Source organism: Dermacentor andersoni, chromosome 5 (assembly GCF_023375885.2).
Source record: "Dermacentor andersoni chromosome 5, qqDerAnde1_hic_scaffold, whole genome shotgun sequence".
Lineage (NCBI taxonomy): Eukaryota > Metazoa > Arthropoda > Arachnida > Ixodida > Ixodidae > Dermacentor > Dermacentor andersoni.
In genome coordinates this window covers 7048824-7071255 of record NC_092818.1, presented here as the reverse complement: position 1 = coordinate 7071255, position 22432 = coordinate 7048824, and the positions used below count along the sequence as shown (strand labels likewise).

Sequence of the window (22432 nt, the reverse complement as noted above, 5' to 3'; positions counted from 1 at the left end):
CTGACAACATGTTGTTGCCTATATTAGAACATGTGCACGTAGGATCCATTGTAAGAGAGGATGTTGCCACGGCATACAGAGGCTACACGACGCGCTTGATAGTAAATGAGGTGGTAGGCGCGCATCAAAGTGGAACGCCCTCTGTCGCCATTGCTTTCTTCCATGTACATTGAATCTTTTTTTGTTTGGGCATAATCAATAGCACCACCATACGAGGATTTCGTATCCGGGCAGCGGAAGTACGTCTGCTTGCATATGTAGACGACATAGCACTTTTTTGTGCTAATGATAAAAGCATCATTAATGCTGTTAAAGTTGTTACATATTTCTGGGAGGTTAGTGGCAGTGCAATCAACTGGAGAAAGTTTGGGAGATTTTGGCACGGATACTGGCCCACGTTCGCTAATATTTTCTGCTATATAAGGTGGGTTACGACTCCGGCAACCTATTTGAGAGTGCCGTTGGAAAAATATAAAGACAGCGGCCCTATGTGGTGGCGCAAAGCCGCTGAAGTGCGTGAGAACGCTGACAACCTCAAATACTTTTATTGGTCAATTTTTCGAGAGAAACGAGGTGTAATTTGTTTTTAATAAGAATGTTGTGGTATATAATGCAAGTAATTCTTTGTTCACGTGTGAATGTGCAAAAGATACGTAGAGTTTTGGTCGTTTTCATTTGGGGATCTACGTGGGAGCGCACACGGCGAACCAACCTATTTCGTCGTGTGTGCTACGACGGATTGAGTTTGTCGCACCTCTACATACGACAGCTGGTGAACAGATTCATGTTTTTAGAGATGTATCAGACCTTTTTGTCCTGACTGTTTGTCAAATTAGACTGAGAAGAGCATTGCCTAATTTAGTAGTCGCGTCGGAACGTCTGCCGGGAGTCCTCAGCGCAAACCGTAAAGAAACGGGCCCAGGAAACTACCTGTCCTGTACTTTCCTGCAGGCTCGTTTCTCTTTAGGTTACCTTTGGACTGTGTCGCGGAAGGAACTATATAATGATCTATGTGATTTGGTCTTGCCAGTTCTTCTGTATAGATCACACTTTGTACCGGACCATGGGCAAATGTTCCTAAACGAGTTAAAATTAAGAATGTACCAGGAGGGGTTAAAACATTTTTCTTCAAATTGCACACAAACACGTACGTTAGATGTGAAGACTTATCTGGACGAAAAGGGAATTTTTGTGCATTGGTGTACTCGCTGTTTATTTTTTGTCTAAAGCCAGAAACGATTGAGCATGACTTTCTGGATTTTTGGGAAGCATTTTTCTTTGGGATATCTTACAACGTACTCTCAAGGAAGACCTACCTGTGGACGCTTTCGGCGTAAGATTTTTGCCAGCTGAAAATCAGGATGGTATTCCATTCGACCTCTTTATGCTCTTGAGCCTCCATAGCATTTGGCGATCTAGGATGGCAGTTCGGAACGCTGACACGGGCGCAAAGCCGATATGGCTATATTTCAAGAAAAGCACCGGCAGAATTATAGCCGTGTGCCACTTTCAAACCCCAGAGCTTGAATGGCTCCCCAGGCTTGAAGCATTGCTAAACATGCGCGAATATTAACGGGTTCGCACAATAAGGTCACTTCTTGGCGACTCGCTCCCCGAATGTGTTCATTAGGTGCTTGTGTTGTTCAATGTGGCAATAATGAAAAAAGAAAAAAGTGTGGCTTAGTGGTGAAGTACAGGGCTTGGGATCTGTAGGTCACGGGACCGAATCCTAGTGGCAACATGTTTATTTTTACTCTTTTCTTAAATTTTTGGTGCAATAAAGCGCCCTCTGTAGCTTTCTGTATTAAATATATATATATATATATATATATATATATATATATATATATATATATATATATATATATATATATATATATATAAGCACTGCGTATTTTACGCGCTACTGCTCCTTTCGCACCAGTAGCCAGCGCCTCCCAGGGCGCGACACTGGGCCCATGATCCGGCACTGGATGCTGGGTTTTGCAATAGGGTTTATTTTGTGGTTGTAGCGCAGTCGTCACTTGCTGTGTGCATTTTTCGACGACTCAAACACTGACTTTGCGCTGTAATGAAATGAGCGACTGCACTTGCCCAGAGTGCGATCGTCGCGGCCTTCATTCGCCAAAACCATTCGAATTTCGTGTTTGCATTGGGATCGAGTGCACTTGATAAAAAATCATTTGACGTTGTGTTAAACAAATGAAGGGGTCGCTGTAATACCTGAACGCAGTGCTTTAGCGATTTCTTGTAGCGATGTATTGATCATTCCGCAACGTGATACGACGAAACATCAATGAGGAGGCGTGAGATCAGTACACAGTAGGAAATGAACTCCTATAGAACTCGTACGATGTCGCAGGGTAGGGTTTATCCTATAGGCGTACGATCGCGTCTCTGTGGTTGTGGTTGCGCGACCGCCCTTAGGTGTTTCTCAGGTACCCTTCTATTGTGTAGATGTATCTCTCTAAAGGCAGAAATAATTTTGCTTCGCAATTGGCTTTTCGCGCCATCATTGTCTGCTACAAAGGGCAAGCAGAACTGCAGACAGAGGATCAAGTGTAACATTGCAGTAGACTGCAGGACTTGATATAACTGAGTTTCTGGCGGCTCATTTATTGTGCTCTTCGTGCGCTGTTGGCGTGGGTAGCGGCCATTATTTTCACAAATAAGGAAAAGAATGCAATAAGGTTAGCAAGAAAGCGGAGTTGCAAAATAACAGCAGCGCCAACAGAATAGGCTGAGCGCAAGGCGAACAACAGCAACAAACAGCACCGTGATTGTATACCCAAACTGCATTTTTCGCTCCTTTCATGTAGAGATGGTAAGGTTTTGGTGCAAAAATGTGGCGTTAGAGGGCACATCAGTTCATAGCAGTCAGCGCGTTTCATTACCCAACCATCAGCCGAAATCGCTCGCAGCGACCGTTCGCAGTCCGCCGATCCTTTAACCGCTCGAGCGTCGACTGGCCGGCCGGTGAGCGTCCGCTGCGAAGCTACGAGATCTCGCTGATCACTGGATGGTCTCTCTCTCGATGACCTCGTTGCTTCGCGCCGTTACAACTGGCCGACGCTCTCGCGTTGCCGTGTGAAGATTCGGTCGGCTGTGCGCACTTCAGCGTGCTCTGCCGACCGCCAGTGACGCGGCCACGGTGCTGTCAGCGGTGGCCCGATCAGTAGCACCACGCAGACGCACGCCGACCGCGCCGAGCTTGAATTAGTGCTGCTGTGCGTTCTTACGTGTCGCGTTAGCGCATCGTCCGGTGCGTGGTGAATATCATTTACCGCGCGAAATCAGAAGTTGTATGTACGTGGCACGACTGCAGTCTACTCATTTGTTTGCCAGCATTATCCCACACGTATACTGGGTCATCGTTGCCGTTGTTCGAAATTAACATAAACGCCATGATTTGAACGTGACATAAAAAACTCCTTTAGCCAACTTAATTGATACTGTGAGGCAATGTTGGCATGTAAGGTTTTATTGTGGGCTGTTGCTTACCTTGATGTTTCGTTTTTCGCCAAATTTAGTTCCATGTTTGCAGCAAGAAAAAATGTTTTTCTGCTACTGAGATTATTAGGAGTGGTGGGTGGCCATAGTTTTCTGAATTCTTAATGTGCTATTGGACAGAATCCCGTGTTTCATAATGTCAGCTAGTGGATCCTGGGCGATGCTTGACGGCGCAACCCCCTTCTCACAAATATTGGGTGACCGCGCGTTTTTCTCGGCACCTGATCGATATTACAAGCACGTGTAACTAAAAGGGTTAACTTGAATGATGAAAATCGCACGGTCTTACGCGGCCACTGAATCTAATTTTTTTTTTTTCAGGTTATCACTCATAAGCATTCCTTTTTTTCTGCTTTCGGTGGTATGTGGTTAAATTGGGCGAAGGCATTAATATCTAAGAAGCGTGCTGCTCAGCACTATAGGCCAGCCTGTTTGCATTGCTGTCCTCTCTCGTCCTTCGCGCACGCTGCCGTTCCGAGCTTTATAGTGGGCTCTTCAAAATAAAATGGTTCTGATCTTGTTACTCGTCTGTAAAGAATTAGGGCGAAAAAAGAAAACGAGATTTTAGTCATTTGTCCCCGCAAAGAAGCAAGAAAAAGTTTTGTTTAGATTATAACCCTTCAACACTCGCCCGGCTTCTTATTTTTCTTTTTTTTTCTTTTTAGATAAGCTTTCTAGGCCATATTAGGGTGCCCGTTTACGAATTCTAGTGTTTTTTTTTTATTCCCTTGGATTACCACTGCGATACCCACAGCTGCGTTGGCTCGGTGCAATGTTCGGATTCTTGGGAAAACAAAGACCGCGGCTGCACGCGACACCGGAGAAAAATCTTCCCCGCTTAGGAAACCTCCTTTTGTCTTGTTCAGGAGATTTCAAAAAGGGCGACAACACACAAAAGATCCCGTTTGAACGTGCGCAAAAAGGAAAAAAAAAAAAAGTTACTTTTAAACCACGTTCTTGGGGCTCAGAGTCGACAAAGAAAAGCCCCTTCGCTCCCGCCCCCTGTACGCCCATTGCGCATGCGTACGATAGGATGCGTTTGCGCTCTCGCAAGCACTAAAAGATGCCTGCCTCATTTATTCTTTCTTTGTTCTCTTCCAGACGTCGTCTTTTGCCAAAGTCTTGTACGCAGCCTCGTCTCTCTTTACTTTACTTCCTCTACACCCTAGCGCGGCTCTGCACTTTTGCCTCTCCCTCGTGTTTTGCTGTCTGCTTTTCTTCCATTGATTCGCCCGTCTGCTGATGCTGTCCAGGCAGCGCGCTGCGGCGGGTCGCCACCCTCGGCCCCTCTCGGCGCTCCGCTGCGCTGGTCCGTTTTTTTTTAGTTTTTGTTTTTCGATTTTTGTCTTCTTCTTTTTCTCTTTCTTCTTTGGCTCCTCGCTGTCACCGCTGCGGAGGAGGGACGCGGCTTCGCATAAAAAGCACCAACGGCTCTCTCCCCGCAAAGAGCAAAACAGGGCAAAGCAAGAAAACATAAAATGGCAAACTGGAGAGGAGGGGTCAGCAACCAATCCGCGACGCCATCCTCCGCTCGCGACAGGGGAGGGGCCAGTGGGGACCCTGCGCGTTTAAATGACTGCATTCAGCGGCACGGCAAAAAGAACGAGAGAAAAAAGTACGCTTCTGTAGCGACCTTTTTTTTTTTTTCTTCCGTCTTCTTTTCTTGCTTCTTTCTTTTTTTCAGCAGTGTTCTTCCAGCTCACGCCATCCCTTCCGCGGTTTTTCTTTCTTCTTCTTTTTTTTTTTTCGTACACCGGCTGTGTGCAGCGAGGACGTTGTCTGAATATTGCAAAGCAACGCTGCTTCAAATGAGCCACAATTTAGCGTGTTCGAAATTGAAGATATTGGAAATTTATACGAAAATGGGTTAAACGTGTGGTTAGCGAGATACGTTAAAATGAAACTGCCGAGCCGAAGCGAGCATGACGCGTGCGACGCTTTGCACAATTTAGCCGCTGCAGGATGTGATCGCTCGTCCACCACTGTACGTACATGTCGCACCCTTAAGAGACAGTTCCGGGAAGGTTAGGAAGACGCAATCAACCTAGCAATAGTCGAGGGAAAATACACTAATGCTAGGAAAATGATGTCAGCAGCATGAGGATTGCCTGCAGGTACTCAATCAGAGAGAAATAACTTCGTTGACCACAGCCGCAGGTAGGGTGCCGAGGGGCAAGTAGAGAAGCTCTCCAAAATACCAATATTTGTGATAAAAGATCAATCAACTGTAAGTGTCTAGTTCCAGCGATGATAAGGTCCAATTGGTTTATTTGTCAAGAAGAAAAATTGGCATTCAAAATGATAGCTTTGCGAAGATTAAAGAAGCGGGGCACTGACACATTCAGTAAGAAGAACTTTGCCAATTGAAGGGACGATTTTCATGTCACGGCAACGCCCGTGCAAGCGATGCGATGTCACTTCGTGGGAAGATACATCGGGACAGGCGGCTTGAAGCGACCACGTCCTTCGGGAACTGCGTGAGTCAGGGATAGAGACACTTCAGTGTGGCATGGATCTTTATTAAGCTTCAGTACTTAGCGTGATCTCCCTTCCTGTTAGCCACTTCTCACAGACCTCGCGCAAATCGTTCCAGTATATTGTACTTTGATGTCATATTTATGTCCAGGCGGAAATCGCTAGGCGAATATGTTCAAGAAAGGTATGTGGCGGGTACTTTAGTCGAAAGAACTTCCGCCCGTGTAACGAAAATTGTTGGTTAGCGGAAATGTACCTGCAGCTTCTGTGAAGAATGCGAGTGCAATCAGTGTACACGAGCTCGTACTGGCTCATTTCAGTGCAAGAGGTGCGCGCGTATACGGACCACCAGTGCGCAGCGCAGCTGAGGCGTTCGCTTCTTTTGCGTGCGTCGCGTTTCGGTGAGTGTTTAGCGATGTTCGAATGTGTGACCGATGCTGCAGTTGACGACAGGCTGGCTTTAGAAAGCGCTTTGTAGATAGCGAGAAGGGCACATGTACAGCCACTCGTGGAGTTATTGCGTAGTCGAGGAAGCATCTTATAGGCAATATCTACAAAGTTGCAGAGGTACGATAATTCATCACCCCGACAGCAATAAACCAAGCAAAAGTAGACAGAAAGGGGCATCTAGCACTCATAGGGGACCTCTCGAATACTGTTCATTACATAAATGGAAGAGGTATTCAAGCTGTGAAGGAAAAAATAATTAGGTACTATTAACGGTAATCACGCAGCAACAGTGGTGATGGAATCCTAGAATTGGGTGAAAGCCTTATGAAAAATCTCTTTTGTCAGATATGTCAGTATTCTCACTCATTATCTTTATTACGCATGCATGCATGGGCAAATATATTCAGCTTTTTTGCGAACATCAACTTAAGGAGACAAACGTTGATTCCACAATACATCGTATTCACCATGCAATTTGGGAAGGTTGGACTTCTTGATCGTATACACATCGGGACAGATGTTCCGAGGGCGCACTTGAAGCTGCAGAGCACTCAGTCCGGCACTTTGCAAATAACTGTCCCCCTAGAGTATACACCAGTGTATGAGCGACATCGCTTATACACTGCAGGTGTATACCGTCATTAAAAGAGTTTTTGACTATATGGAACGAACGATCATAATCCAAATGAAAATGCACGTTTTATCGTATTTGCCGCACGCATCTCTCGAAAGTGGGTTTGGTGCAGTCGATTGTCGTCGTAACAAAATCCCTTTGTTCGAAATATTGCCTCTTTCCGCGCTGCCGATTGTGGTAAGATGCATTTGAGACCGAATTATTCCAAGTTTGCCGGAACCTGACGCAGTACGAAGTGAAAACTCTACAACCGACCGCCCAGAGCAGCGTACGCGATAACTCTTCGCATTTATTTATATCAATGTGGAGCCGTGAAAAGCACCACCCCGGTCACCTTGCCACATGACAGCAGCTTCGTGGGACTGATTGGGTCACCTGATGGTGGCCGACACAAGAGGAACCTGCTCACGGGCGTGAGTATATTGTCACGTGGTAGTGACGGTAAAGAACACAGTAGCAATACTGTGAAAGACGCAACTAACTTTTATTGGGCGAACCTTAGGACACTTATATAAAGGACACTTACTAAACAAACCAACAAAGAAGCAAGGTCCAAAGTAGCATAGTCCAAAAAAGTCCAAAGTTCAGCTATGTAATGTTCCGAAGTTCATGAGCGCTCGTAGAACGGCTTGAGTCGCACAACGTGGACTATTTCAGGTCGTGAGCGGCGTCGCTGTGACATCGAAACGCCGACTGGCACGACCTCATTGTCGAGTGCGCCAATGCGCCGGATGACCTTGTAAGGTCCGAAATAGTGGTGTAATAGTTTCTCACTGAGTCCTCGTCGGCGTATCGGGGTCCAAACCCAAACACGATCGCCGGGTTGGCACTCGACGTAGCGTCGTCGACGGTTACAGTGTCGGCTGTCGGTCCTCTGCTGGTTCTTGATGCGCAGGTGGGCGAGCTGTCGAGCTTCTTTGGCGCGCTGGAGATATGTGGCGACATCAAGATTCTCTTCGTACGGCAGCATGGCGTCGACAGTTGTCGTCGGGTTCCTGCCGTAAACCAGCTTCAACTGCGTGATCTGTGTTGTTTCTTGCACCGCCATGTTGTAAGCAAAGGTTACGTATGGCAGGACCGCGTCCCACGTCTTGTGCTCGACGTCGACGTACATTGCTAGCATGTCGGCGAGGGTCTTGTTCAGGTGCTCCGTGGGACTATTCGCCTGCGGGTGGTAGGCAGTTGTCTTCCTGTGGCTCGTATGGCTGTACTGCAATATGGCTTGTGTTACCTCTGCTGTAAAGGCCTCTCCTCTGTCGATAATGAGAACTTCTGGGGTGCCATGTCGCAGCAGGATGTTCTTGACAAAAAATTTCGCCACCTCGGCTGCGCCACCTTCGGGCAGGGCTTTAGTTTCAGCGAAGCGGGTGAAGTAGTCTGTCGCCCCGACGATCCACTTTTTCCCGGATGTTGACGTCGAAGAGGGTCCCAACTAGTCCATCCCGGTCTGCTGAAAAGGTCGGCAAGGAAGCTTGAACGGCTGTAGTAATCCAACTTGCCTTGTCGGTGGTGTGTTGCATCGCTTACAGTCTCGGCATGTCTTTACGTAACGGGCGACGTCGGCGGTCAGGCGCGGCCAGTAATACCTTTCCTGTATCCTCGATAGTGTCCGGGAGAATCCGAGGTGTCCAGCGGTTGGATCGTCATGTAGTGCGTGCAATACTACTGGACGCAGCGTCGACGGAACAAACAACAAGAAGGTAGTTGCCGCGGACTGGTCAGAAGTTCTTCACGAGTAGGTTGTTTCGAAGCGTGAACGAAGACAATGCGCGCTTAAATTACCTAGGGTCAACGTTGGTGTACCCTTATAAATACTCGACGAGGCCTTTTAGCTCCGGGACTGCTCGTTGCTGTGCAGCGAAGTCTTCCGCGCGCATTATTCTAAGGCGGTCGTCGTCTTCGTCGTCATCTTGTGGCGGTGGGTCAATGGACGCGTGTGATAGGCAATCGGCATCAGGGTGCTTTCGTCCGGACTTGTAGATTACAGTGATGCCATAGTCTTGCAGTCTGAGCCTGCATCGTGCCAGCCGTACTGATGGGTCCTTTAAATTAGCTAGCCATCAGAGCGTGATTGTCGCTGACGACTTTGCATGGCCTGCCATTCAGGTAAGGGCGGAATTCTGCTGTAGCCCAAATGATGGTGAGACATTCCTTTTCGGCCGTTGAATAATTGCCTTCAGCTTTTGACAGCGACGGGCTAGCATAAGATATCATCCGTTCAAGTCCGTCTTTCCTCTGGACTAGGACAGCACCGAGGCTTTGGCTACGGGCGTCAGTGTGGATTTCGGCATCGGCTTCCTCGTCAAAGTGCGCAAGTACCGGCGGCGGCTGCATGCGTATTTTGAATTCTTGAAATGCGTCGGGCTGCGGCGTTTCGCACTTGAACTCGACATCACATTTGGTTACGTGTGTGAGCGGCTCAGCACTGTGTGAAAAGTCCTTGAAAAAGCTACATGTTACATGATTTACTGGATCTTTACTGAAGTAGAAGGTGGCACATCCAAAACCGTCAACTCGTCAAATGTGATATGTATGTTTTCTATGATATGTACTGAGGGTACACACACATCTTCTGAGGCGCCACGTGACTGCGCTCCCACCCGCATCATAAAGCAGCGCCCTCAAATAAGCTGATTGAAAGCAACTGCATTGCCTGTCGCAAACCCTATAAAATAGAGCGCATCACCTTGATAATGGATAGAAAGGAGCACCAACAGCAGGTTTCACGGCTTCGCAGCTATTCCTTCCTCTTTACGTCACACTTATTATCCGTCTCTCAAGGCCGAATGGTCACACTCATAATAAAAGCGCCTTGATAACGCGGTCGAAGCGCCGCTCTGACCACGCTTGAAACGCGAAAAGCTATGTCATAGGCATAGCATGTTTCAACATCCCGGCTTGGCACGCACCTCATCGACAGAGTGCGCGCGCAGCTATATTTGGCGCCAGAGACTTGCTCCGAACCAAAGCCAAATTAAAGTGACGGTTTAGTTTTAATGAAAGTGTCTACGTGCTGCAACAACAGGCTCATGGCGTAAAATAAAAGTCAAATAAACATCCCGGGAAGCGACCTATGTGTTGAGAAAAGTATAATACCGATGGGTTCAAGATGGTAAATAACCACTTCTAAATGAGCCGAATTGGCAATCGGGATGTCTGCACAAAAACAAACAAATAATACATCACGTTTCAGTGTGCCCCTATTATCTATGAATTCGTAAGTGCCGTTGAACACCAGCTGCTGCCTAGACGACGTGTTCGGAAACCTGAGACAAACCGGCAGCAGCCAGAGACAGCGGCGGAGGACTCCATCTTTGAGTCCCAGCCAGGCACGGATGTTGTAGCATTTATGGCCTCAAATGCTCGTGCTAGCTGCGGGACGTGGCCGCCCAGGTACCAATTTCCAAGTCATCAGTGTCATCAACTACGCACTACTGAGTCCGCTTTATCACATCTTCAGTGGCGTTCTTGATGACCGACGCTTGATTTCTACGGCAGACGTCCGTTATCCTTGTCTTGAGCTAATCGACGTCCGTCTATATCATGTAAGCACGACCTTTCACATAATACCAAAGAAAGAAATCGAGTGGAGCGATGTCAGGTGACCTAGCCGGCCAATTTACAGGCCCGTGCCTTCCAATATATTGCGCGTGAAAAGTCGCATCCGGCCAGTATCGGGCTCGGCTGCTGCTGTGTGCTGGTGCGCCAACTTGTTGATGCCATAGAAGTGGAAGACGTGACAGTGGGACTTCGCTGAGAACCTCATCCACCACTGCTTCAAGGATTTTGTCCACGTAACGCTGTCCAGTCAAAGAGTGATCGAAGAAGATGGGACTAATTATAGCAACGACATAAATTCCGCACCCTAAATTGAACGAACACTGGTAGTGGTGCCGATTTCGCTTGACCCAGTGTGCATTGTAGTCGCACCAATAGTGCGCATTATGCAAATTTACCTGGGTGTTTCTGTAAAAATTGGCTTCATCTGTGCACATGCCGTTGGTCAAAAAGTGCGGTGACTCATCGGCCTTTGTGAGGACCTAATTCGAGAGGCGATTCTACAGGTCTCTATCTCCTAAACATTGGTGCTGGTTAAGGTGGTACGGGTAAAAGGCCGTCATTTCGAATCCTCCGTACTGATGACTTGAAAATTGGTACCTGGGCGGCCACGTCCCGCACGCTAGCACGAGCGTTTGAAGCCATAAATGCTACAACATCGGTCCGTGTTTCTGGCAGCTGCCGGTTTCTCTCAGGATTTCATAATTTCTCATGATAGTCGATGCGTTAGGTCTACCGCCAGAATTCCATGACTGATATATAATTACGGCCTTCCTTTTGTTGCCATTTGCAGCTCCCAAGGCAAAGATCATGTTTTCCTTCTGCTCATTAGAGAAAGACATGGCCACTACGACGAAACAAAACGCACTACAACGGCGGTGTTCGCATAGCAGCACTCGTTGGTTTGCATCGGTCGGCTGCAACAACTCGCTGCTATAGAGCGAGACAGGCAAGCAAGCGCTTCTCGCCATCGTCTGCTTTTCAGCAGCACCATTGCCTTCAGCGTATACCTTTGCACTGACGTTGTCAATTCGCTTTCGTGGTGATAGGTATTGCGGCAAAAAAAAAAATACGTACACTTTATCTACGCTAAGACAACAGCTATCACAGCTTGTTTCCAACTAACACCAAACGCGACGTGTTACATCGGCGGAGGCGCGGCGATAATGCACTAGCTCGATCACGATGTTTTACAGCGAAGCTATATATGACTAGGCGATTCGTGAGTCCGTCCATTTGTCGCCTGTAGTATGCCGAAAGCTTTTCCGGCGCAATCCCATGCCAATGCACTCAAAAATAAAGCGAAAGAGAGGCGCGCCATTGGCTGCGCCAGTAGTGACGTCGTTGCTGTCGCAGCCGAGAGGACACGCAGCAGTTTCTGTCCGGCTGCGAAATGGGTAGGCCCAACACCCTCTAGAGAACTTAAGGCCTTCCGACTGCGCCCTCTCCCCTTGAGCTGCGTCACGAAAGAGAGGCCCACATGAGGAGTTTCGTGCAGCGTCCTACGAAGCTACGAGCGGCGCACTTGTGTTGAAATTGAAGCGCGGAAGACAAAGTGGGCGACCACGGCGGTAACAATTCGATTAGTTCCTGGAACTCTGCCGCTCCTTGGATAGCTTCGGGGTTAGAAAGTCCTGGCATGCTGCGACATGCTTCCTAGCGCACTTTTTCTAGAGGTGAACCGTGCATGTAGTCTCTGCGCTTGTGTGTCCCGCAAGCCTTCATTGCGGCGGAATGGGGATTACGTTCAGGCCAGGATATGCCTAATAAGTGCTGTGTGCCCAATTGCTGGAGCAATTACAAATCGTGGCCGAAAAACCATGTGTTCATTTTTCCGCCAGACGATTGACAGAATATTGGATGCCAATGCTAAGGCAAAGAAGAGAAAAAATGGAACTCTTCGGTATAAGGCAGCTGTTTCTTTGTAAATAGTTGCGCGAATATGGTTTTTATCTCCATCGTTCGACTCATTTGAGGTGTTGTAAAAATGTGGACTGCGGTACTGAACGCAATAACGCCTCGAAAGCGAAATTATTTGTTTAAGGACTAATCTAGACTGGAATAAATACACGCGTCCCGAACGTGAAGGACACACAAGTGAAGTTGTCATGAGATATGTGTCACGGTGCAGTACTAACATTTTGTTGAAGAACTTTTATGGTCACATGAACGGCAAGCTCTTTGACGCCGACGGTACATCAAGGCAAAGAAGCTACTCTGAAGAGGAGGGCAGGACCGTAACTTTTCAATATAAGACATGCTCCCTGTCATCATGTACCCGGAATTCGTTCTCATTCCTGAGGTTGAGCCATTTCATTTTTTATGGACAGGCTTTTTAATAAAGCAGCGCGAACATTGTTTTGCCTAAATAAAATATTCTTGGAACACCCTCTATTCTCCTCTGGCCATCTTTCAACTATTCCTAAAGAAATAAAAATAACTGCGCTCCGGTTAACGTTGCACGTAGGTACGCGATCCCTTCATTCAACCCGAATCCACAAGCACGCCGCAGGCCTCTTATCCGTTACGTCACTCGCCGAGCGCGCCTTCTCTTGTCTAGTGGGTGTTGGTAGGCCACGCGTCATACGTACTCCTGTGGAGCAGGCAGCTTTTGATCAGCAACGCCGCAAGCAGAACCGGTAACGAGCTCGTCTACGCCGTCCCGATGCTGCAGCGCGGGCACAAGAACAGGCTCGTGCAGCCGAGCGCAAGCAGCAGCTGCGTGCCGAAGATCCGGCAGCCTACCAATCCGTCGTTTAACAAGGCGTCGGTATTAACCCAGTGATATACACCAAGGCCGCACGTTTCAGCTTCGCTGGTTACCCATCTGTACGGAGGGCTTGAGCGGTGATTTTTTTCTTTATTTCCTTCATTTCGATCTGGCTAACTCAGAAGGAGCTTGTTCGAAGGCGCTGCTTCATGATGCGGATGGGAGCGCAGTCACGTGGTATTCGCCATATTTCGGAGGGTTTATTTATCAGTCGGAAAAAATTAGCACGCAATTAGTACGTCGCTTAAGATACCGCAGTTAGATGTTCCTTGGCTGTGCCTGCATATGCCTTATTGACACTTCGATAACTATGATAGTACGTCTCAAGTTACATAATTAATTACAATTACCCAATTAAATCTCAGTAGAAAAAATTGCAGCTACTCCACTGTACTGGAAACAATATGCACTAGCTTTTCTTCGAGTAACGCCTTGCTCTTCTTTAAAAATCTTGGTGCACGATAGGTAATAGGGACGCCCTGTACATATTTACGACCTCTGCATGTAAATGACGATGTTTGCATCCCTAATAAATAGTGGAAATCCTTAGAAGTGTTCTTTAATGAGTCATTAGCTTTGCTTCCTGGAAAGAGAACCGATACTGAGACATACCATTCACGTGCATTTCACACGCCGTTGATAAAAGACGCTGCCGAAGCGGTCTCTAAAATCTACGTTCCTTTTTTTTTTTTTGCAGTGTCACAAACGCACGCAAATAATTTTGAAGCGAGGTTTACATACGGCAACATACTCATTCTCTACGGATGAGCTATCCATACCTTTAGAAGTAATTGTTAATTGGCTATCTCCTTCTCTTTAAATATATAATAGACTTTGTCCTGTGTATATATTCAAATATATTGTGTATGTGCATGGTGTTTACAAAGCAAATTTAAAACAATGTTGAAGTGAGAAAATATAGATAAAGCAGCCGCCGTACTTCAGTACGGAGGTGCACTTCTCAGAAGCTGGTTCACCAGAGAATAGCGCGGCGCCATGACCAGCGCACAGGTTGCGCAAGAGTTGCGTGCTGGGCGCCGTTCACAGGATTCACAGCTCCCTCTCGAGGCGCATGACCTGGTCTCGACTGCAGCAGTCGGCCCCGCGACATTTGGCGGCCGATCGCTTGCGCAATGGCTTCGGTGAGGAAACCGGCGGGCTCCATCGCACGCACACCTTCTGGCGCGCGGTCACGAAGTGCTCGCTCGGCTGACCTCATTAGGCGGCCCCTGAACCGCTAAATCAGCCATGCCGCCGAGGCCGGCCACTCCCCCGTCGTCACGGCAAGAGATGGTCACACGATGCTCGGCACTTACCGGCCATTTTGTTCGTTTCTCTTGCATATCTCGGCAGGCGCAGAAGCACTGAAAGACCGCCTGTTAGTACCAGCAGACAATTCAGTTCAAACCCGCCATGTACCCGGGACCGTGGGTCAGAGTCCAGCCGTGGCGGGCGCATTCTGAATCACGCGAGTTCAAAATTAAGCCGCAGCATCACCCCTTGTGCACCTTCAGCTCTTAAACCCATTAAATCAGCCCAACGTGGCTTCCGTGCACTAAAGTAATGCAGGATCAGAAGTGAGGCCAATCAATGTGACAGTAGCATATATAGCTATCACAGGGAATTGATGTGTGCAGTGGTGCCTCCTGTGGCATTTACGTGTGCTTTTGTTGTGTATTTTCTCGCCCAGTTTATTTGCGCGCATATGTACAAAACCGCTTCTGCATCCCTTAGTATCGCATAATGTGTCTGTAAGCATTTGTAGGCACACGAACCTTGCTATCTATATGACATTTGGTGCCATAATAAAGACAACTCGTGTCGTGTTTTTCTGAGTCGCCTGTTCCTACTTCTGGCTTACACAGATGCACAGTGGCTTACACAGCGCAACATTACGTTGTGTTGCAATGATGACGAACCTTGAGCAAAGTTGACAAGTTCAGTTTGGAACAAGGGTCATATATGACTCCCGTTTTAAACTTATGATAGGTATATAGTCGGAATGACTCGTTCCGTCTTTTTGGCTACGTGTTCTGAGGAGAGCAGGCGGTCCCTTGATTTCAGCAATATCTTATGGAGCAATGCTGCACTTGGCTTGTTGAGTGGATGACACTTGAACGTGCAGCTTACTCGGACGCAATGGACGCCACAGAGAGGAAAGAGGGGACACGCGGAAAAGTCAGCCGAGTGTCGTCTTTGTGTTCCTGCGCATTTAACAGTCTTTTCAGACCTAATCAACCGTCTCAGCTATGTCGTATATTGCGTATGATGTTTTGGTAGGCGGCAGTAGCTTCAGTTCATAGCAACACCTACAAAAGGGAGCATTCTCTTTTCATGACGCATCTTATATGAGCCACTTTGTCACTGCGGTGTTCTTTTCTTTACATTTTCTTTTCTCCTTACTATACATGCTGACGAAGGAATACGGCGGAAGGCTTCTCGTATGCAACTGCCCTACCTCTGTTGCTTCTGTATCTGTTGTAAGCTGATAAGATCGGAAATCTCGGCTTGGCAGCTCCCAATGATGTTTATGGTAGCCAGCGCAGCTTGTTCTCCACCAAGAGCCGAGGTCGCGACGTCTTTGGTGAACGACGAAGCCTCTTAGGCACCACTGCCATCTGATCGCCTTGCGCCACTGTCATCGCAAAGTTGACTGTTGAGACCAGCCCCTTCTCGAGACTATCCGTGTGCAGACACAGCGGAGAGACAAAAACTACGCTCACTAAAACTAAATAAGGCAATGGATAGACGTATTAGACATTTCTTGACTCTCTACATAGAGAGACGTCGGCGATTGGAACACGATAGCGCATGGCGGCCTCCGCGCCACCGGTGAGCGCTGGGTGATCGGTGAGAAAGCCAAACGCGCTCACAAAATGTCTCGCTTTCATATGACACTATAGACAAGCACGAGCTCTGTATTCTCAACGGCGGCGAATGCCTGCAGCCACGCGCTCGAAATATTGATTGCCTTTCAATCGCTTAGCACTCTACTTAAAGCCGAACAGAAGAAATAATCACAAGAATCGGGGAGACTGCTCCGACTAATGTGATCGTCTTTGGCACTTGCCATCGCTTCGCCGATCTTCTTTTTCCTCGATGCCTGCTTCTGGCGGATACCTCGGGGTTGTCAAGCTAGGCCCAAATGGCGCGTCCGCTTGGGAAGAAAACTCGCTCCATTGTACGGCAGTGCACCACACAATGTTGCCAAAAAAACATTCCTAGTCCTGTTTTCTTTCGAGCATCCCTTGTCGCCCACCCCTTAGATAACACGGAGGCATACATCGGATGTGCCATGTTTTTGGGAGAGCATGACGCCATCGCAGGCAGTAATCAGCTAGATGCACCAAGGTTGATCCAAGTAGGTCGCGAAGCTTCGGGCGAACGGCGGTTCAGAACAGATTGTCACCGACATCAGCAAGAGTGGTTATGAGAGCAGCGCGCGACTATGTTTGGCGGGAACAAGCGTTGGGAAAGAAAAAAAACATTCTTTAATTAAAGGGAGATGCACTTAAGTTCATTCAACGACAATAAAATTACTAATCAATATTGTGCATGCGTGACTATTGAAGAAAAGTCTATTTTATTTTTCCATTGTCAATAAGTACATTTTTTCCAGCGCCTGTCATAAGAGTTCACGCCGCTATCACTTTCAATGCGATGCAGCTCTAGAAGTGTGTAGAAAGGCGCACTCGTAAAGTTCACCTGCTACAATGCACTGTTACTCACACGTTGTGCTGTTTTGCTTGTCGACGTTCGTCTGAATTTGCTGATGCGGGTAGCTTCATTGTTTCGTAACCTATTCGGTCAAAAGTAGTGGGTTACGACCGCCGGATAATTGTTTAGTTGTTTTGTACGACTGTGCTGGATGACGGGCTTGGCGTTCGGCGATAGGACCAGCACTCGACACCTAAAGCTTTCGTCGGCCTCCAAAGAAAGTATGTTCTGTGCAGGGGTGCCATTTGGACACCCGCACGGCTGACCTTTTCCTGCATCGTTTTCTGCGCTGAAAGCTCGAAACGCCCATCAAGTCGAATGGCGGGGCATCTTTAATATACAGCTCTGATGGCAGGCCACCAAAACAAATTTGGCGTCTTTGAGAACAAAATGACGCCACATCTCTTTTAACGGATAGGCGTTTTTTCTTCCGCCGGAAGTGTTCCCTCGTCACACATCGAGCGCCGACGAGTCGCCGTGCTTCTATGGAAGCTCCGCTCGCACCTTGGGTGCACCGCATGACCATTGCCGTTGTTAGCCGTCTTCTTCTCTGGCTGCCGTCCCTGTTGACGCCTATAGCGTGCTCACGTCGTGCAAGAAATCCTTAAATGGCTGCCAGCAAAGTTCACATGGCGCAAACACCTGCGAAACCTGAAGCAACACGAGCGCTAATTTGACACTAAACATACTTAGGAAAACCATCGATATGTCAAATTTTCACACACACGTACATCAGACCTCTTATCAGAATTTTTTTTTTCACTCTGTTCATGTTGCTCATCTCTTGATATACATTAGGCATAGATTTATCTTGGTCACTATATATTGAATTGATATCGCATGGTTACTTTCAGTATCACGCTTAGAACGACGCGCTCATGGCCACAAAGGCTCCAAATAAATGAAGCGATGAAGCAGAGGAAAAACAAGACAGCAGAAATTGATTCCTGTCGTGGCGTATTCAACCGAAACCACTGTGAACACCGGCATCTTAATTTTGCTTTCATCTATTTGTTTTCCTGAAATAAATGCGCTCGCTCATTGCGGGTGAATGGGTAATAGCGTTTGTAGGTTTCTCGGTTTAGGTGGAGATTCTAAGAAAATGGTGAAAGTAAGAATTAGAGAGTGAGTGAGAAAACTTTGAATCGATTGGCGTGCGGCGACTTAGTGGGCTGGGGCACCCGCCGACGTTACGGCCGAGAGTTCTCTCCTGCCTCTTGGCGGCTTCCTTGGCCCGCTGGACTGGCCAGAGTCGCTCTTCCAGGCTCGAGCTGAGCAGCGCGGCCGGCCATCGCGCGCGAAATGGCGGTCTCGCTCTCATTGTCCTGTATTAGACCATGGCATTCCCATAGCATGTGTTCTAGCGTGGCTCTGGTGCCACACACTTTGCATCTGTCTGTTGTGTAAATGTCTGGATAAATAGCGTGCATTAGTGTCGGACTCTTGTATGATTTGCTTTGTGGTGGTCATCACCGGACAGCTTCCGCTCTACTGAGTTTTGGATGGCGTGGTGGATAAGATGAATCTTTGCATATTGTAATGGTTGGTGATGTCGTTGAAGCTGGTTATTTTGTCTTCCCATTCACATATTTTGGAGGGCCCTTCGAGGGGTCTACGTTCGTCGCAGCTCGGAAAGGGAGTCCTCGAGATACGTTGTGTGACGCCGCATTAGGGTTTGAATTTGGGAGCGTGAAATATTTATGATAACATTTACATTGCAATTACTTATGTTACATTTACATTATAATTAGAAAATAGGTGATAGTAAGCGAGAAAATTGTAGTTTCTTAATATAAGTCGTGACTTTATCTTCTTTGGGACGTACAAAACTTCCTTTCTCTACGGCATATTAATGCATAATGTGGAATTGGAAATAGATGGACAGGCTTTCGCACTCTCATGCTTACTGTGTCTAAGTAGGTTTGATTTATTTAGTTCAAAGGTAAATGACCTTCTGGGAGCTTATGAGTTCATTGGCGATATGCCGATCCCTGTTTATTTCTTCGAGGTGGTCCATCATTCTGCCTAACGAATACATTTTATTCATAAAACCTTAGTGCATCACGCTTTTGTGTTTCTTTTGTGTGTTACCAAGGTGAGGTTACTTCGTTGTCAGCGTATTATGTTTCGAAAAGTTGTCTAAAACTATCATATTTTCTGTTTTTGTCAATGATCAGAACAACGTGGAATCAGATACCTGCTCAATCAATCAGCAGGTATCAATACAGGTGACTTTTAGAATATGCAGTTTCCTTACACCATTCTTGAGATTGATTGTTTGTGTAAGTCAATATTTCGACCACTGGGGATGACGCGGTTGCTGTGTTGAAGGTTTCTTGTTATTCTGGCTAGTTGATTTGTTTTGAAGGTGCTGACTCAGGATTAAGCAATTGTGAGGCCGGTATTTCGTCTATAACTAATCTCGTGAGTGAAATGATGAGATGACATTTGAGCGGATCTTTTGTTTTTTTCTTTTTTCCGTACAGTGCAGCTATATGGATCACTTAGCTGCTGTGAATTCTGTGAGGTGCTATGTCAAAAAAAATAAATAAAAAGCTATGTGGTGTTATTGCTGCGACATCAAAGTCGGCATTGACGTCGACAATGATGAGAAAAAATAGAAAATGAGAGAGGGAAAGAGCGAAGGAAAAATCAAGAAACAAAAACCGTCCATGATCACAGCGGTCATCGTCAAGGGAACGAATCGACGGATAAGGCTAAACCCAGTTTGAAGCACTTAAGCGCTATCGCAGTCAGAAGCATTACTGTACCCAGTAACTGTATCTTTCGAAAGTATACAGTTATAGCATGCGTAAAGTTCATTTTGCTACACAGCTACTTTTTTTTTTATGACTCAGACCACCGAAGATGCACTGAAACGAATAATACAGCGCATAACCTTCGTATTTTGGTACTTCGAGTAATGGCTCTGGCCAGCTTTGATTCGGGTGACGAAATGTATCAATCTCGCAATGTCGGAGATGGCAGGGGGAGAACTGCAGTGCCCGTTAACCAGCTCGAGGTCGGACGGACAGGCTGTGGTGAGAGAGCTTTTATTCGCCTTTGTGACTCCTTGTGCTTCTCTGGCAGCGTTATCTGCACAGCGCTGCGCCGTGTCGCGGTGTGCGTCTCTCGTTCTGTCTGTGTGCGTGTTTGCCGTTCGGGCTGTGCATTGTCGTGCACTGCGTGACGTTTACCACCCTGTCGGGCACGAGCGGATTCCTTTCCATCTGGGTCTCGCCCCACATGCGCCGTTTCTGACGCAAGCGCAGAAGAAACGCGCCGTTCGTCGCATGGTAAGCCTGAACCAAGTGTGCTCGTCATTTCGTGCAGCCATGTTCCAGACTCCGCTGGTGCCGTCGTTGGGCCCTCCGCCCCCGGGCCACCACCCGGCGGGTCCTCCGCCCCACCTGCAGCAGCAGCAGCACGGCGTATCCCCGGTGGCGCGCCCCATGGGCTTGGCGCCCCCGCTGCGGCCGCCCGTCAGCGCCTCGCCGGGCCTCAAGGAGCCGCCGCCGCCCAGGATTCACCACGCGCCGCCGCCACCACCGCCACCGCCACCGCCGCCGGCGCCACAGCCGCCTTTCGGCCAGGTGCGTTCCCTTCGCAGGGAGGCCAGCGCTTGCAGGCGGGTGGCGTCTCGCGCGCCTGCTCGTGCCGTCGCTGCATATATTGCCACGTGTCTTGAAAGGGAATGCTCATTGAGCTGTCTCGTTCCTACGGCGTTGAGACCTGGCTACCGAGCGCGGTGGGCATAGAGTTTCCTAAAAAAATTGGCGGTGGGTAGGACGCGCACCTTCTTGCCTGTTCTCGCACTGTGCCCACCACTAATTCTTTATGCCTCTTGCCCAGGAAGAGCAGCGCCTTCGTGCTCAACAAGTGTTGTACGGAAGGAAGGAAGAAAAAATAAAGAAACAAAGGCAGATGCTCGCGCATAGAAAGTAGGGAAGGCTACAGGAAAGACAAAATTACAGCAGTAGTGAAACGTGACGTGTACAGTCTCAAGAAAGCGCATTAGCTGCAAATAGGAGCGGAAAAACGAATGAATGAAACATAAATACGAAATTGAAAAAGGCCTTAGCAGCGAAACGCAAAGGGCGCACCAGCTGGCCCAAGAGCTTGCGCTAAATAACAAATATCACGAACGCGCAAAATATGGTTTCATGCGTACGACGCGAGCTGTACAAAGCGCAGGAAGAAGAAGAAACTTTAGTAAAGAATAGTCCGGCAGTTCTTGATGTGGTGGCCTCAGGTGACGGCTCGAAGGAAATTAACTCTGAGTTATGTCAGCACAGCAGAATACTTATCGCACGTTTCATTTTTCTTTCTTTGGAGTCGAGTCATAGCTAGGATATTCTCTAATGCAACAAAGGCCATGGATAAAACGGGACATGCTGCCTGGTATACTTTTGCGACACGGATATTGTTCACCATCACGAAGCTTTAAAGAATCTATGATGACATGGTACAGCTTGTAGAGGAACAGGAAGGTTTAACTTAATATGTCTTGATAGGTACGAGTGAGTTGACTTGGGCGTGGTCGCCAGAGTGAAGCTGGACGATAGATATCAATTTATTCTGGACGCGTTCCGCCCCAGATTTATTTATTTGCACGTTCCGCCCCAAACTACGAAGGCATACCCAAGTAGTGGAAGGCGCACAGCAGAATAAAATTTCAGAAAGGGGACAGGGCTGTCCTAGCCATGCGCGACAAACAAGAGGGCGAAGGGCACGTTGTTTCGCATATGTAGCGTGGCAAGAGGAGCTTAGCCTTCCGTAGACAACAGAGGAAATCGAAGGTTGCTAAAACAAGCTTTTATCAATCGACAAGGCGCAGGCAAAACGAAAATTACCAGAAGTTTAGTGAGCTATTACAATGAGAAATATATATATATTGTTACGCGAAAGACGAGTCAGTAAGGCGAGCAACTATTTACAGGTTACATTTACAATGTAACATTTACATTTACAAACCCGTCGTGGTTGCTCAGTGGCTATGGTGTTAGGCTGCTGAGCACGAGGTCGCGGGATCGAATCCCGGCCACGGCGGCCGCATTTCGATGGGGGCGAAATGCGAAAACACCCGTGTACTTAGATTTAGGTGCACGTTAAAGAACCCCAGGTGGTCGAAATTTCGGGAGTCCTCCACTACGGCGTGCCTCATAATCAGAAAAGTGGTTTTGGCACGTAAAACCCCATAATAAAAAAAAATTACATTTACAACAGCGGTGGCAGCGCTGACCGGTTAGATTCCCAGCGCGAGCCTAGTTCGTTCTTCCTTCTCTTTTCTCGAGTGATGGCGCCCACGCGCCTCGTTC

The 22432-nt window shown here is 47.8% G+C and overlaps 1 protein-coding gene across 5 annotated transcripts in view; it reads left to right on the top strand.

Moving 5' to 3' along the window:
- nab (NGFI-A-binding protein homolog) overlaps nt 1–22432 on the top strand; it is a 941120-nt gene that overhangs the window by 610071 nt on the left and 308617 nt on the right. For all 5 annotated transcript variants that reach the window (XM_072288146.1, XM_072288148.1, XM_072288145.1 and 2 more), the window contains one exon: nt 20448–20707. In XM_072288146.1, coding sequence (XP_072144247.1) covers nt 20448–20707 — 260 coding nt within the window. The remainder of the gene's footprint in view (nt 1–20447; nt 20708–22432) is intronic.